General features: G+C 43.6%; 1 protein-coding gene across 1 annotated transcript in view; it reads left to right on the plus strand.

The window, feature by feature from the left end:
* CALCR (calcitonin receptor) overlaps positions 1-16,640 on the plus strand; it is a 459,172-nt gene that overhangs the window by 273,808 nt on the left and 168,724 nt on the right. Inside the window, exon 4 of the mRNA XM_073629603.1 lies at positions 9,675-9,785. Coding sequence (XP_073485704.1) covers positions 9,675-9,785 — 111 coding nt within the window. The remainder of the gene's footprint in view (positions 1-9,674; positions 9,786-16,640) is intronic.

Raw genomic sequence — 16,640 nt, forward strand, 5'->3', positions numbered from 1 at the left:
AAACACTTTTTATGACAATACCATGCATATAAGCCTTTAAAATTAGCACTTTTGATTTCTCCCATAGACTTTTAAAGGGTGTTCCGCGGCTTTTAAATTTGCCGCGAACACCCCAAATTGTCCGCTGTTCGGCGAACTGGCGAATAGCTGATGTTCGAGTCGAACATGAGTTTGACTCAAACTCGAAGCTCATCCCTATCCCCGGGATAGGCCGCAGCCTCTGGCCTAGCAGCCCGGGGCAACACAACACACGACCACCCAGACGGCCGTCCAGGTGGCACAGAACCCCGATCACCTGACCTCACCCAAATAAATAGGCTCTTCCAGCAGGCCAAGGGACCCAAAAAGACCCCTGCCCATTGGCTGAGATACCCCATCTATTCCAAATCTGTCCTTGCAATGCCCTTGTCTTATCTAGTGCAACCAGATACCCAGCCATCTAGTGACAGAAGAGAGAAGTGCAGCAATTCTAGAATTAGGGTGTAATCAATTGATCTCCTATCAATTGGCCAAGGCAACTATACCGGTAAACTAACTGGCAACCCTGCCTAAACATCAGGGTGCTACATACAAAAAAATTGTCCATGTATAAATCCCACATGTGCATAACATCCTCAGTGAGTATAGGAAAGGTTTCTCTCCACCACCATGCAGACACACTATGCACTCACCAGACTTAGGCTGGCCATACACTATACAATTTTCTTATTCAATTTCCTTTAGATTTACCTTCAACTATGTAGTGAAAGGGCCTGCCTGATTTCATACAAATTGAAAGGGTTTAGGTTTGACCGCATATTATATGGTTTTGGTAAATCTAAAGGAAAGTTGAACAAGAAAATTGTATAGTGTATGGCCAGACTTAATTGACCTATATTACAGGGAGTCAAATTACGTATATGGGAGAATCCAAGATTTCATACATGAGGTCACAGGAATGAATTCAAACCGCTGCTGTCATCCATTCAATATATATGTAGATAACGTTTTCAAAGTTCCAGTGTTGCCATATAGAGAGGGAGAGGAAGGGACACTCTCTTGGTGCAGTAATTCAAATAATTTATTTAAAAAAGAAGGTTATATTGCACTTACATCAAGGGTGGTGTTTGAGATATGTCATTTCCGCTCAGCTGGAACACAGGTGGAGTGCTAACTGGAGATTCCTATAGAATACATGCTGATCCTTGTCTTCTTCTTTCTTAAGTCTGGTGAGTGCATAGTGTGTCTGCATTGTGGTGGAGAGGAACCTTTTCTTTACTCACTGAGGACGTTATTCACATGTGGGATCTTAACTTCACAATTTTTATATATCTGTTTTGAAGATGTAATTTTTTAATTGTTTATTCACTATGGTGATACTTAATCTATGATATAAGAGCGCGATTCCTTTATTTCTTTTCATGTTATAGGTGTTTTTACATTTTACAACACGCAGCTCCTTATTGTAGTTTATTTGCTTTTTGGTTATTGACTTGCACGGGTTTGGAACCTATTGGTTCCTATAGTTTCTTTCACATTAAAGTGCCTATCACTTTAACCTGTTTTTTTTATGTGTTTTTAAAGCTTCTGTGATGCTTTGGTGATGCTTTTTTGAAGCTTTAAAGACGCTTGGCGATTGCCCTGTGTGTGTTGATTCTCTATTTGTTTTAAAGGGGTCCAGGAGATCCTCAGCTCATAAGTACCCCTGTTCAGCAGATCCCCAGCTCATTAGTATCCTCCTTTAGCAGATCCACAGCTTATTAGCATCCTCGTTCAGCAGATCCCTTGCTCAGTAGTACCCCCATCTCTGCTGATGTCCCACTCAGTAGTACCCCCAGCTTTGTTGAGTTCCCGCTTAGTAGTAACCCACAGCTTTGCTGATCCCCTACTCAGTAGTACCCCCAGCTTTGCTGATCCCCCACTTAGTAGTAACTCCCACCTCTACTGATCCTCCACTCGGGAAGTAACCCTCAGCTCTGCTGATTCTCCACTCAGTAGTAACCCCCAACTCTGCTGATGCCCCACTCAGTAGTACCCCCAGCTTTGTTGATTCCCCACTTAGTAGTACCCCCAGCTTTGTTGATTTCCCGCTTAGTAGTAACCCACAGCTTTGCTGATCCCCTACTCAGTAGTACCCCCAGCTTTGCTGATCCCCCACTCAGTAGTAACTCCCAGCTCTGCTTATCCTCCACTCGGTAGTAAACCCCAGCTCTGCTGATCCTTCACTCAGTAGTAACCCCCAGCTCTGCTGATCCTCCACTCAGTAATAACCCATAGCTCTCCTGATCCTCTGGTTTTCTGATCTTTCTTTCTCTCCAGTCCCCGCTCATCACCTGCCCTATTGCTCCCATGCTGCACACCACGTTTGACATCTTCTAGATTCTCCTGCTCCAGACCCCCAGCTCTGCAGATTCTCTGCCGCTCACTCTCCAGTCCTGTTCACTTTCCGCTATAGCATTCCAATGTGGCACACCATGTGTGCCATCTGCTAGTTGCTCCACTCCAGTCTGGACCCTGCTTACCTTCCTGCTGCTCCACACGGCACACCAAATTTGACGTCTGCACCAGACACTTCCAGAATATATATATATATATACACATGAAGTGAATGCTGATGATGTCTTTCCGCTTCACTTGTTGGTTTCCTAGTGCATTCTGGGATATCTCAAACCTGCAATATCTCCAAAACAAAGCAAAGCTAATGCTGGACAAAAGTTTCTAAAAAGCTTCAGGTGCTTCAGGAGCTTTGTCATTGACTTCTATGGAGACTTTGCAGACACTTTGAAGCACCATGAAAGCGACATGGGGTATAATTTTTGAAGCAAAGCAAACACAACCTATGACCAGGACTGTAAGGTAACCGTTTTATTTACTGACAGGCACTTTGATTGGCATTTAGAGTGCTTGAAAAAAGCGTGTCCAATACCACATATTGAAGCAAGTGTAAATGAGCCCCGAGGGCTCATTTACACCTGCTTCGGCTTCAACACACAATAAAGCGCCTACCGCGGCGCTTCAACATGCTTTTATGACGTGTTTTTGATGCTTCAGGGGTGCTTAGATGATGCTTCGGTGGTGCTTTTTTGAAGCTTTAATGAAGCTTGGCAGATGCCCTGTGTGTGTTGATATGTCATACCTGCAATTTCTCCAAAGCAAAGCTAAAGCTGAAATAAAGCCTCTCAAAAGCTTCAGGTGCTTCAAGTGATCTTTGTCATAGACTTCTATTGTGGCTTTGGAGACTCTTTGAAGCACCACTATAGGGACATGGGGTATAATTTTTGTAGCAAAGCCAAGCAAATGCAAGGTGTAAGCAGGACTGTAAACTAACCATTTTATTTAGTGGCAGGAGCTTTGACTGGTGTTCAGAGAGCTTTAAAAAAGCGTGTCTGAAGCCTTACAGTGCTCACAACTGGAGATTATCAGAGACAGCAGACATGTTGCACGAGATGGTCAAAGACTCTGGACATGTTACAAGAGATTATCAGAGATTACAGCACTAACAGAATTATAGGGGTCACAATTGAAACCCGGCGCCATGCTGCAGGAGGTCCGTGTGGCGCCCCTGTCACATTTGGTTTCACACCTGGATAGGAGGGGCAGCATAGAGAAGAACCGATGCACTCCATTTCCTCCTGCAGCCACTGAAAGCCATCTTCTCCTTCTCTCCCTCTCGCCAGTATTCTGTGGCTGCAGGAGGAAAATTGAGGGCATCAGTTCTTCTATATGCCGCCCTTCCTATCCAGTTTACTTGTTTTTCGCTGCCCGCAGGCCTCTGTCTGCCCCCCAGGACAGTTTCTCCAAAATCTTACAATATCAATATTTAAATAAAGATCAGAAATAACTCTTTAGGCTCTTGGAGTATAGGTGGAAGTGGCGGGTGGTAGTGGTAGTGGGGGGGGCCAGGTCAACTTTTGCCTCAGGGCCCACAAGCTTCAAGCTACTCCTCTGGATTACAGACATTCTACAAGAGATAGTCAGAGACTTCAGACATGCTTTAAAAAATGGTCAGGGACTGCGGACATACAACAGGAGGTGGTCAGAGTATATTATTTGACTAACTCTCTTGCTGGTTAAAGGAGAAGTACAGCCAAAGCTCATTTGGCTGTACTTCTCCTATGCATCACTGAAGTGCCATTTGTTTTGCACTCCTGTGACCTGTTTTCAGCAGAGAGCGGGCTGAAGTCTGTTCTCTGCTGATTTCACAGAAGTTGGTCCAGGCTCCGCATCATCACGACAATGGAGCCTGGATCCACCAGATCTCTGGACCGACACCCAGCTCAGCCTCTCAGCAAACTGCTGAGAGGCTGAGCCGGCCGCCCCTGCCCCCTCCACAGCCCAGCGCTCCAATGAGTGAGGAGGGAGCAGGGAAGAGAGCTGTGACTGACAATCATCAGCTCTCTGCTCACGGAGCTGTGAGAACCGAGCGATTGGCGGTGTTCGATCACTCAGTTCTCAGTGTAGAGGCACCGGGGGACATCCACCATAATAAATAAATTATTAACTGCGCTAGGTGATAACAAATGCGATCCTAAAAAAAAGAGAACACACATATAAAAGTCCTTTGCAGTCCCAGGATGTGTTGTGTTCATATGTGCTTGTGCTCAATATAAATGAATCCGTGTTCCATAGACTTGCGTTCAGACTGGGTGCCCCACATGGATGTGCGCTCACCCTTAGATGTTGACCAACTATCTCTATTATGGTCTAGTATGGAAACCCCTGGATACATCTGTTGTTGGCACCTCATGCACTAGATGGACCTCACATGGATAGATGGAAATAACAGAGGGAGAACCTCATAACATAAAACCGTTTGTAAATTTATTGGGCAAAAACAGGTGTGAAATTACACTTACATCTAATGGTGCCTATCGTCCTGGCACCCAGTGTGTACAGCATGTGATTTTTTGGGGGGGGGAAATCGGGCCACAATCTGCTGATGACCGCTGCTTGTGGTTTGGCTTGATTCCCAGAAGTAGCATGGGTGGACGTGTGTAGCGTTGACGCGATCAAGCCTCGACGCGTTTCAGCCAATCAATGGGCCGTCTTCAGGAAGCTCGGGGGACATCCACCTAGGATGTCTTCTAAAAACAGACTTCTCTCTTAAATGTTTTTCATTAGTAGATGGCACCATAGAGTACCATAAGTACCATAGAAAATGCCATCTAGTGGCCAAATGCATTATTTTCTGTTTTAACGCACTGCAAAACGTTCGACCCGTGCAGCGTAATAACATTTTTCTCCTTTTTTTTTTGTTTGTACCCCATTAGCACAGAACAAATGTGCATATGCTTTCAATGGGTGAATTTTTTATACATTTTTATTGTGACATGAAACCTAGATCCCTCTCCCACCCTCTCTTATCCAGCCATTGAATTACCTTTCATAAAATGTAAGTAATGTAAAGCTCTAGCTCTCTTACCTACAATAAGCCAGCATCTCAGAGAACTGACACATATCACATTTAAAAGCTGGATTAATACCAACACAGCAATGCACTTAAATGTATAAAGTCTATAGAAGCAAAACTCATAAAAGTGGCCTATATGGCCAAACCGTAAATGAAAAAAAATATCTTTGGAAATGCGTACAGAAAGTCGCTTTGGATACACGCTGATAAAGATCCCACTTAAATTTCAAATGTCATCCCCGTATTCTGATAAATCATAATCCCCCCCCCCCACTCTATACATTCATAATTACAGATGTCAGTCACTTTTCACCTGTAGGGAAAACACATCTACACGGCATGTCTGGCTCTAGTAATTCAATTGTCCCCCAAATAACCTTCACCGCTTCTCTAAAAACAGATCTGGTCCAGAATCCAATAAAGTTCTGTGCTTGTTTCTGGAAACGTTTTTATCTCAGCGATAGGAAATCCAATAGCAATTCTTAGAGGACAAAGCCGGAATGTAACTATATTTTTTCCAGCCCCGTGCTGGAGGAGGATTGTAGGCAGCCGAGTGGTATTTTGCAAGCTTTTCTTTTTATCGCTAAACAAGTTGAAATTGGGTAATAGAATTCTGATTCGCCTAAACCTAAACCAATATATTTTATGGGGCAGCTGAGCGGGGATTGCATTTTGTTTAGCTTTCCCTTTGCGTTACGCTTGAAAAATGCACATTGATTTTACTGTTGTGGATTTAGTAACACTTTAAGTGTAGACCCCTAATTCGTTCTGTTTGTAGGCCTTTGTAACTTCTTAATTTGTAGCAGTCTGTATATGCAGTAAAGCATGCTTGTTATACTCACTGTGGAACCTGAGTGGTTAATCATTTGCATTGTGTATGAAGGCTGTTTGATCCTGTCTTCTCTGATCCTCCTCTTCTTTCACTGTCTCCAAAAAATAACCTGATAGTTACAGAGCCAGGGGACGGGTTGCACATACTGTTTGGTGTGTATTGCTGGAGAGTTTTATTTTTTTGGGAGGGTGCATGTGATCAGCACAGGGCCAATCAGCACTGTCTAGACAGAGGATCAGGGGAGAATGAAAACTCCTCCTACAAGCTTTACTAGGAACTGATAGAAGTCACAAGACTTCTATATACTGCTGATGAGAAAAGGTATTTAGCAGTTTATATTTACTAAACTAATTGGATTTCTATGTTCTGTGTACTGTGTGAGACCAGATATAGTGAATGCAGGGTGCTGGGTTTAGTAACACTTTAAGCTCCGGGATATTTTACCCCCTTCATGACCAGGCCATTTTTTGCTATTGATCACTACGATACTTTAATTGGTAACACTGTACACAAACAACATTTATCATTTTATCATTTTTTTTACCACAAGTAGAGCTTTCTTTTGGTGGCATTTGGTCACCACTAGGTTTCTTATTTTTTTGCAATATAAAAAAAAAAAAAAAAAAAAAAAAGACCGAAAAGGTTTGAAAAAAAACCTATATTTTTAACTTTTTGCTATAAAGCATATAAAAAAATCTAATTTTAGACCAAAATGTATTCTACTGCATGTCTTTGATTAAAAAAAAAAAATCCCACTAAATGTACATTGATTAGTTTGCATGAAAGTTATTTATAGTGTATATATATATATATATATATATATATATATACATATATATTGGTATTTTTTTTTTTTTTAAAACGACTAATGGCGGTAAACACTGACTTATAATGGGACTGCGATAGTCAAGCTGACACTAACTGATGCTGGAGGGGGGGACTGGCTAACTGCCACTGACATCACCAGTGACGCTAATACAGTGATCAGTGCTAATAATATACACTGTCACTGTATTAATGACACTGGCTAGGAAGGGGTTAATATCAGGGGCGATCAAGGGGTTAAATGTGTGCCTAGCATTGTGCAATGTGTGTATTATGTGCTGCTTTTACTAACAGATCTCTTTGGCCCCTTTCACACAGGGCGGACTGTGGCTGCAATCCACTTGCTCAGCAGGCGATCTGTCTGCTGATTCCCATTGAGCAGGCGGCGGGCTGGTCCATGTCCGCTTAGCTTATGTAGTGTGGACACGGACACAGACCGCTTTCTTCTATGGGCGGCCAGATGTAAACTGACCGCCTGTCCTATTACACATGACTGCCATCCAATCCAATCTGCTGAACGTCTCTTTTTGGCGGATCGGATTGGACGTGGGTGGGTGTAAACGTACAAATGTCCATTTACACCCACCACTCCATAGAGGAGGATGGAGGTTCAGATTCCGATTGAGTCCTATGAAAAATGGACAGGTGGACTGAACGCCCGTGTGAAAGGAACCATCTCCTCTGTATAGAGCCCTGTGTTGATTGGGCACAGCCAATCAGCAGATCCCATTCATGAATCATTGGCCAGAACTTGCTGACAGACTCCCGCTGTGTACAATCACAGTGAATGCCGGGGGGGGGGGGGGGGGCGCATGCACACGCCCTAAACCTGGAAGCAGGCAGCAACATACGGGTACATCGCTTTGCCTGTGTGAGCTGCCCGTCCGCAGTGCGGATGGGTGGTCCACAAGTGGTTGATTCCATGGATATCAAATTAACCAAAAAGCACCCATTCCGAAGTTAGTGACACATAATTACATAGTTACATAATAGGTGAGGTTGAAAAAAGATACAAGTCCATCAAGTCCAACCTATGTGTGTGATTATATGTCAGTATTACATTGTATGTTGTAGTCATTCAGGTGATTATCTAATAGTTTTTTTAAACTATCGAAGCGCCCCACTGAGACCACCGCCTGTGGAAGGGAATTCCACTTCCTTGCCGCTCTTACAGTAAAGAACCCTCTACGTAGTTTAAGGTTAAACCTCTTTTCTTCTAATTTTAATGAGTGGCCACGAGTCTTGTTGAACTCCCTCCCGCAAAAAAGTTTTATGCCTATTGTGGGGTCACCAGTACGGTATTTGTTTATTGAAATCATATCCCCTCTTAAGTGTCTCTTCTCCAGAGAGAATAAGTTCAGTGCTCACAACCTTTCCTCATAACTAAGATCCTCCAGACCCTTTATTAGCTTTGTTGTCCTTCTTTGTACTCGCTCCATTTCCAGTACATCCTTCCTGAGGACTGGTGCCCAGAACTGGACAGCATACTCACATAGTTTACTAGATGTGGGTAATATAATCTGACGTTTACCTTTGTTATATTCCATAATTAATTCTTGTGCAGCTCAGAGCCCCTCTGATGCAAACCTCATACTCAATAGAGTTTGGCTTCCTTGACTTGAAGGTCCACCACTGCATTTCTTTGCATCTCAGTGTTGCTGATCTCCTCCAACTTCTTTCAGCCACTCCCTGTATGTATCTACTTGAAAACAGCTTTTGTAATTATATTAACATGTTAAAGCTTATGTCAGATGTTGATGATTAGGCTTAAATCTACATTGAATAGAGGCACATGTTTTCTTACATGAATCTTGGCATCATTTGCACATTTCATCCAGATCTGTGCAGTAATCCAACATCAAACTATTCTGCAATTTACCTCTGTGGAGGAGCTTCCTGTAATAAAGACCAGTCAGTGCCTATCTGGGTTTGTTCAGGCAAAATTATGCACACAAAGTTGATTTACATCCTTTGTGACTGTAAAGGAATATTGTATGTTTAAATAAAATTTCTTGTGCCCAGAGTTCAGCTTTAAAGTGTTACTAAACCCACAACAGTAAAATCTGTCTGTATTTGCATTAAAGCATGCTTGTTATACTCACTGTGAAACCTAAGGGGTTAAACTTTCACATTGTGTAAAAAGGCTATTTGATCCTGTCTTATCTGATCCTCCCCTTCTTCCACTGTCCCCAATCCATCTCCTGATAGGGCAGAGCCTTTGGAGTCACTCTGCACATGCTCAGTTTGGTTTGTATTGCTAGAGAGTTTTTTTGTTTTTCTTGGGAGGGTGCATGTGATCAGCACAGGGCCAATCCAGACAGAGAATCAGGGATCCTGCAGCTTCACAGGACAGTCAGAGTAGAATGAAAACTCCTCCAACAAGCTTTAACCAGACACTCATAGAAGTCACAAGACTGCTATATACTGCTGATAAGAAAAGGTATTTAGCAATTTATATTTACGAAAATATTTGCATTTCCATGTTCTGTGTACTGTGGGATTCCAGATATAGTGAATGCAGGGTCCTGGGTTTAGTAACCCTTTGAGTATACGGTAATGGCTATATTTTATGTTTGTACAAAGGCGTGTCTGCCAGTAAATAAATCGATGTATTCTTTTAATTAATAGGTCTGTATTGTAACCGCACCTGGGATGGGTGGCTTTGCTGGGACGACACTCCAGCCGGACATAATGTTACCCAGAACTGTCCAGACTATTTTCCAGATTTTGATCCTACAGGTAGATCACTGATTTCTTTTCTGTGATTGTGTTTCTGTAAATTACAGGCTTACACTGATTCACAGGGCTGTCTTTATGCATTTGAGTTCACATCATTTTTTTTTTTTATCTCTTAACAGTCCTGTACCCATGAATGTTATTGTGACAAATTTTCTCTTGAAATGGCTTTAAATCACTTATTTTCTCTTTTGCTGCGTACACACGACCGGTTTTGCCGTCGGAATAAACTCCGAAGGTTTCTCCGACAGAACTCCGACGGAATTCCATTCAAGCGGTCTTGCCTACACACGGTCAAACCAAAGTCCGACCAAAGTCCGACCTTCCAGAACGCTGTGACGTACAGCACGTACGACAGGACTAGAAAAAGAAAGTTGAATATCCAGTAGCTTCCATCTCATACTTGCTTCAGACCATGCGTCGTTTTTGGTCCGTTGGAACAGCATACAGACGATCGGTTTTACCGATAGGAATTGGTTCCGTCGGAAATATTTAGAACATGTTCTATTTCTAGGTCCGTCAGAATTTTCGAAAATATAAGTCCGATGAGGCCTACATACTATCGGAATAAACGATAAAAAGCTTCCGTCTGACTTTTTCTGTCGGACATTCCGCTCGTGTGTACGTGGCATTAGTAAAAATGCACCTTCTTGCACTAACACGTCGGTGTTCTATACTGGCAGAGCTGAGTAACAGCCACACCCCCAAGTGTCCTCATAGAGATTCTACTGCAGAGGAAGAGGGGGCGTGTCTGACCAGATCTGCTGCTAAGAGCTAATTACAGAGAGTGCTGGCTCTAATTCTGGTGCCTGTTGATCTGTGCAGTCATTTCTAGACACACTGTACAAATGGTGTAACATGAAAGTGAAGGTGTAAAGGTAAAGCTAAGAAAGTTGAGGTTGTTGGTTCAATGCCTGGCTGACTGCATATCTATTTCGCTGATGTCAGTGGGGTCTAAAAGGCTCACCATCATCTACAGCAGGCCCCTAAACTTTTTAATAGGGATGCACCAATACTGTTTTTTTTTTTTTTTTGTTTTTTTTAGCAAGTACGAGTACCGATACTTTTGGTCCAGTACTCACCTATACCGAGTACTGATACTTTGCGGTGCAATTTACATCCCCACCGCTCCTGGGTGATCCCAGGCTTGTCATAGTGATTTCAGCCTGGGATCACACAGGAGTGGTATGGGAAACCACATGCAGTTCGGACACAGCATTCCTGTTCAAATTGCACGTGATTCTTTGCAGTGCACTGATTCATTTTGTATGGACACAAATCGCACCGCAAAGTATCGGTTTTGTTATTGGGAGCATTTTCAGGAGTACAAGTACTCGTGAAAATACTCGGTATCGGCACCGATACTGATCCCAACCTTTTAAACAAAGGGTTGGTTCACTGTCCATCAGCCTGCTTGGGATTCAGGCTGAGCCAGGAGGAGTAAAAAAATTCCCCTGTGTCAGAAAAAAAAAAGTCTCTTCATCAGAGATTAATGAGAGTAAAAAATGCCCTGGTGTCAGTTGTCAGTAGGGGTAATAAAGCATCAGTGGTCAGTGGGAGAAATAAATGCCCATGCTTTGGTGGTCAATTGGAGTAATAACTGCCTCTGTGTCTGTGGTTACTGGGAGCATTAAATGCCCTGGCGTCAGTAGAAGAAATAGCATCAGTGGCCAGTGGGAGGACTGGTGTTTCTACATTGGTGTCAGTGGGAAGAATGCTGCCCCATCATTGGTGCCAATGAGAGGAATGGTCCCCTATGATTTGTGTCAGTGCTAAGTGGGAGAAATGGTATCCCAGCAGTGGCACCAATGGTCAATAGGAAGTATGGTGCCTCATAATTGATGTTAGTGGTCAGCGGAAGAATAATGCCCAAACAATGGGGTCAGTGGTGAGTGGGAGGAAAGATCTCCTATCATTGGTGTCAGTGGTCAGTGGGAGGGGTAATTGCCCCTGCATTGGTGTCCATTGGTCAGTTCAGTTAGAGGAATGGTGTCTCATCATTGATGTTAGTGGTTAGTGAGAAGAATAATGCCCTGACGTTGGTGTCATTGGTGAGTGGAAAAAATGGTTCTCTATCATTGGTGCCAGTGGTCAGGAGGAATGATGCCCCTGCATTGATGTCAGTGGTTGGAGGGAGGAATTATACATCTGCATTGGAGTCAGTGGTGAGTTGGAGGAATGGTCTTCTATCAATGGTGTCAGTGGTCAGTGGCAAAAATAGTGTCCCGGCATTGGTGTCAGTGGTGAGTGGGAGGAATAATGCCTCAGCATTGGTATCTGTGATGAGTGGGAGGAAGGATCCCCTATGATTGGTGTCAGTAGTCAGCTGGAAAGAATGGTACTTCAGCATTGGTGTCGGTGGTCAGTGGGAGGAATAATACCTCAGCATTGGTATCAGTGGGGACTGGGAGGAAGACTACCATATCTTTGATGTCAGTAGTCCATGAGAAGAATGGTGCTCAAGCACTGGTGTCAGTGGTCAATAAGAGGAATAGGGGCCTCATCACTGGTGTCAATGGTCAGTGGGAGAAACGGTGCCCCCAGCACGGATGTTCAGTTTCACTTCCCTCTATGCAGGCTCCATGTCCTGTTCCAGTTGCTGTGGTACCGTCAAGGCTGGGACTTTACAGGCACCATTGAGCAGGAGATCCCTCAGCCCGATAATTGCTCTTCTTTCTAGGCATTGGCACAACAACCAGAGAGCCGTAACCTGCAAGCCATAGTAATGAATTTGGCCATATACTATAGATGTATTGGTCAGTTGTCCACAAACTTGTAAAGGTGAACTTCTTTTAGTCCTCTAATATCCAGGAGAAGTTTAGCAGCCTTTGTCAAGAGAGATTCTTACTTTTAAAAAAACAGGGACATCATTGCATATTATTTACATGATTTGAAGACCTTCCAAAGCAATCTTGTCTTATTGCAAATATTAAAACAGCTTTGATGCATTAAATATTGTTTATCATGCTTAAGCATTTTAGAATTGGGAAAAAAATGGCAAATTACCATGAAACAGAAAAAGGCCTTCTTTGCTTTCAAGCTGCCATCTGCTCAGTGCCAGTTCAGCTGCGAGGCATCCCGTCTACATGACAGAAGCAGGGCACCATTTCTTAATTCATAAAACATCCTCGAAAAGTGCGGCGTGCCGCCTCCGTGCTGTTAGTAATCCAAAGTCAAATTTTTTTTTCCCCTGCTCTGCAGGCAGCGCATATTTTCCTATTTGTGCTTCTCCGTGCACAGATGTCAGATGAAATAGCTCTAGGCATGTTCTCCAGTATGTTTAAATATAAATATGATTTCACTAAACGACTTTTTGATCTGCGATTTTCAGCCTAAGCTAAAAAAACTGTAAAGGTTCAGGTGTCAGAGCCATAGAAAATGGGAAAATCATTCTAAATTATAAGATAAATGACAAATGTAAGTCTTTTTTTCATATTGTGGTTTTACCTGGTTCATGTGATGTTAACCCTGAAGGGGCTGCTTTGTTAATATACAAATGTATTTGGGCAGATATACAGTATGATTCCAAGAATGATGAGTATGTAGGAGTATAACTAAGGGCATAACTATAGTCATAGTAGAACAGGCAAGTGCTATGGGGCCCAAAATTAGAGATGAGCCAAAGGTTCTATTTGAACAGGGTTTGGTAAATATGGCTAAACTTTGGGTGCTGAATCTGAACCCCATTAAAGTCAATGGTAGCCAAGTTTTTTAAAAAACTGTCCTGCCCATTTTCTAGGCTAATAGGCAAGGGATTGGTAAAGGGGTCTGGGCACTGACATAGGGAACTAAAGCAAAAAAAAATCAAGTCTGCTTGGCTGGGAGCATTGATTTTATTAATAGTTAACGTAAAAAAAAAAAAAAAAAAAAAAAAAAAAAAAAAGCAAAACGTCATTAAATAAAATGCCTGGGGGGTGCACTGACCCTGTATGTGAGGTGGTGCGTGATCCATGTGTAGCACCCTCTAGTGCTAGAAGTGTAGATATTTTTTTGTGTGCATAGTGTAGGTAAATGTGTTTTTCCTGGGTTGGGCAGACATCCAGAGAGAGTTGGATGACTCAAAGGCAGCATCACTGAGACCTCCCCCCTATTTCTTGAATGTACTGGAACCTTCTAGAAAGATGGGAGGGGAAGTAAGGTGGAGCTGCCTATTGTACTCTGAGGGCCCTAACCAATCCCCAACTTGGGTTGGCAGGGGGCAGGCCCCCTCAAATACCCTGGGTCAGCCCAGCTGGGGAGGAGAGTTTGAGTGGGAGTGGGAGCTGGAGATGGAGTGTTAGGCAGTCATGGTCTTTGAGGGAGCTCCCCAGTCTGGGTGGGGTGACCTTGGGCCTGGGCTTGGGTGTGGACAGGACCTTTCCAAAACCCACAGAGATGTCCAGACAAGGAGGCACTGGGAGCAAGGAGAGGATAGCGGGGGAACACTGCCGGGCAAGTCTCCAGGAGGAACAGGAACAGCCAAGAGGACTGGTGCGTGACTCATAGTCAGGAGGACTGGCAGTGCCTAAAGAGGTGGTACTGGGAGCAGTAGCCACATATAGGACAGCTAGCACCAAGACTTCCATTTTTGCTGCACCATAGGGGCCCGCGGTCCCTGCATGCAAAAGGCATTCAACCAGACCCAGCAGAGATTGAGCTGGGCCTGAAACCTGTGCTAGCTGGTCCTGGGAGTGATAGTCTGCAAGCAAGTGCATGCTGAAGGTAGAAGAGAAGAAGAGAGAAGAGAAAGTATATACTGGAGTGTATTTAGTTCAAGTCCCCACAGAGTTTCCTTGATCAAATGGGCATCCCATAGGCACCCTTCCCAAATCGAAGTTCAATTCCCCTGGTAATAAGAAAAAAAATAAACAAAGCTGCAAGGACCGCTTCTTGTCTCTGAGTGATTGAAAATTTGTGTGCCTGGCTGTGCAGGGTGGGAGACGACCACATTCACCAGCGGCCCTTACGGGGGTAGCGCTACACATGTGATGTATACAACCTACTACAGCAAAACTGAGATTTCCAAAGAAAAAGTTCTGTTTAAATTGCTGGCAAAATGACAGCTCCCAGCCTCCTCGTTCTGTTTCTTCACAAAGCAGACAGAGATTCCATTCATTCATCTATACCAGAAACTTTCCTAGAACATGTTCTGGTATAGATATCAATGGGGGGCTCTCAAACACAAAAAACAGCATGGGCTTCCCTCCTAATTCATACCAGGCCCTGGTATAAAATATATAGGTCTGGTATGAATATGAATAAGGGGGATCCCCCCCCCAAAAAAAAAAAAAACAAGCGGGAGGCCCCCCAAATTCTGTTCCAGACATGGTATAGTGGTAATAATACCGCTATTATGCATGAAGTCCGGCTCCCACCAAGCAGTCAAAGTTCTGATCGAACCTTAGCTCATACCTACCCAAAAGCGCAGGGAGTTCAAAGCTGATTGGCTAATGCATTTGGATTAAATGCATATATGTAACTCATACAATTTCCATGAAAACAATTAGAATTTGATCTCACTAGGTGCTTGCTGAGCTGGAGATTAGAAAGAATACTACTCATACTTCCCTGCCCTGTCTAATGGTTTTGCACAGAGCAGCCCTTATACTCCTCTCCTGGCTCCTTCCCCCTGCCGAGTGCCCCATAGTAAGCTGCTTGCTATGGGGGCACTCCTGCGGACCTGATTCCGAGATATGCTGTGTGTGTCCATTGAAACACACAAAGCGGCTTGGCCCCACCCCTCACAGGTTGTGATTTATGGAAGCAGGAGCCAATGGCTCTCATGTCCAGTGAGGAGACAGAGAGAGGAGAGAGCACAGGGAGCCGCTGCTCTGGGGCACAGCGCTGGATCGAGGTCAAGCTCAGATAAGTATAAGGAGGGGCTGGGGCAGGAAACTGATCATAGAAGGTTTTTTACCTTAATGCAGAGAATGCATTAAAGTAGAAAACATTCTACTTTTACAACCACTTTATTGGTTTTGTTGCATTGAATTTGGCATAGAGGTGCCCGTTCACATTCCGTCACAGGAGCATAAGGTATGGACCATCAGTTGTAGTGGGACCATAGAATAAAATGTTACTGTATTATATCACCCCTAAACAAAACGAGCATTAAATCCTTTATCAGTTGGGGATAGGGTGCGGAAGAATGGGGCCATTTTGATAACTTAGAAAAAGCTCAGAGTTTATTTTTAAGAGTGGAGATTCGGATTCTTACTAATGTCCATTTTATAATTGGTTGCTTGCAAAGGAAGTGTTAACACCGCCACACCATACACAGCTCAATTTTCACCTATTCAGCCTAGGGGCGGTCCGTCCATTGGTTGTTTGCCCCCCCCCCTCCCAAAAAAAAAAAAACACCAGCCGCCACTGGTTCAGCCTGTAAAAATCAACTGATTTACCCATCCATGCTAACAGCATGAATGGAGGTATCTCCCCTGAATACAATGGCACTGCTGAACAGTCACCCCATAACAGGAAGTGCCTGAACAAGGACCTTCATGGCAGGATCACCAAAGAATTCTAATAATAAAACCTGCAAATTAAAAAAAAAATTGAAATCCTATTAACGTGATAAAGCTTGTATGAGATTTGAGTAATCAAGTTTACATCTGCTTTAAAGTGGCTGTAAAGGCTGAAGGTTTTTTTACCTTCATGCATTCTATGTATAAAGGTAAAAAAAAAACCTTTTGTGTGCTGCTCAGTGCCAGGACAAGGTTACAAGGTCATCCAGCACCCAGGGCAAAGATTCCAAACTATGATCCCCTCCCCCGCCTAGATGTGCAAATGTAATGGATCCTACACCCAACAGTCACTTGCTTGTCAAAATCACTGCCGCTGTCACTACTCCTGTCAGCCTTGAAACAGAAGGAAGGCTCC

The sequence above is a fragment of the Aquarana catesbeiana genome, linkage group LG05, assembly GCF_042186555.1.
Source record: "Aquarana catesbeiana isolate 2022-GZ linkage group LG05, ASM4218655v1, whole genome shotgun sequence".
Lineage (NCBI taxonomy): Eukaryota > Metazoa > Chordata > Amphibia > Anura > Ranidae > Aquarana > Aquarana catesbeiana.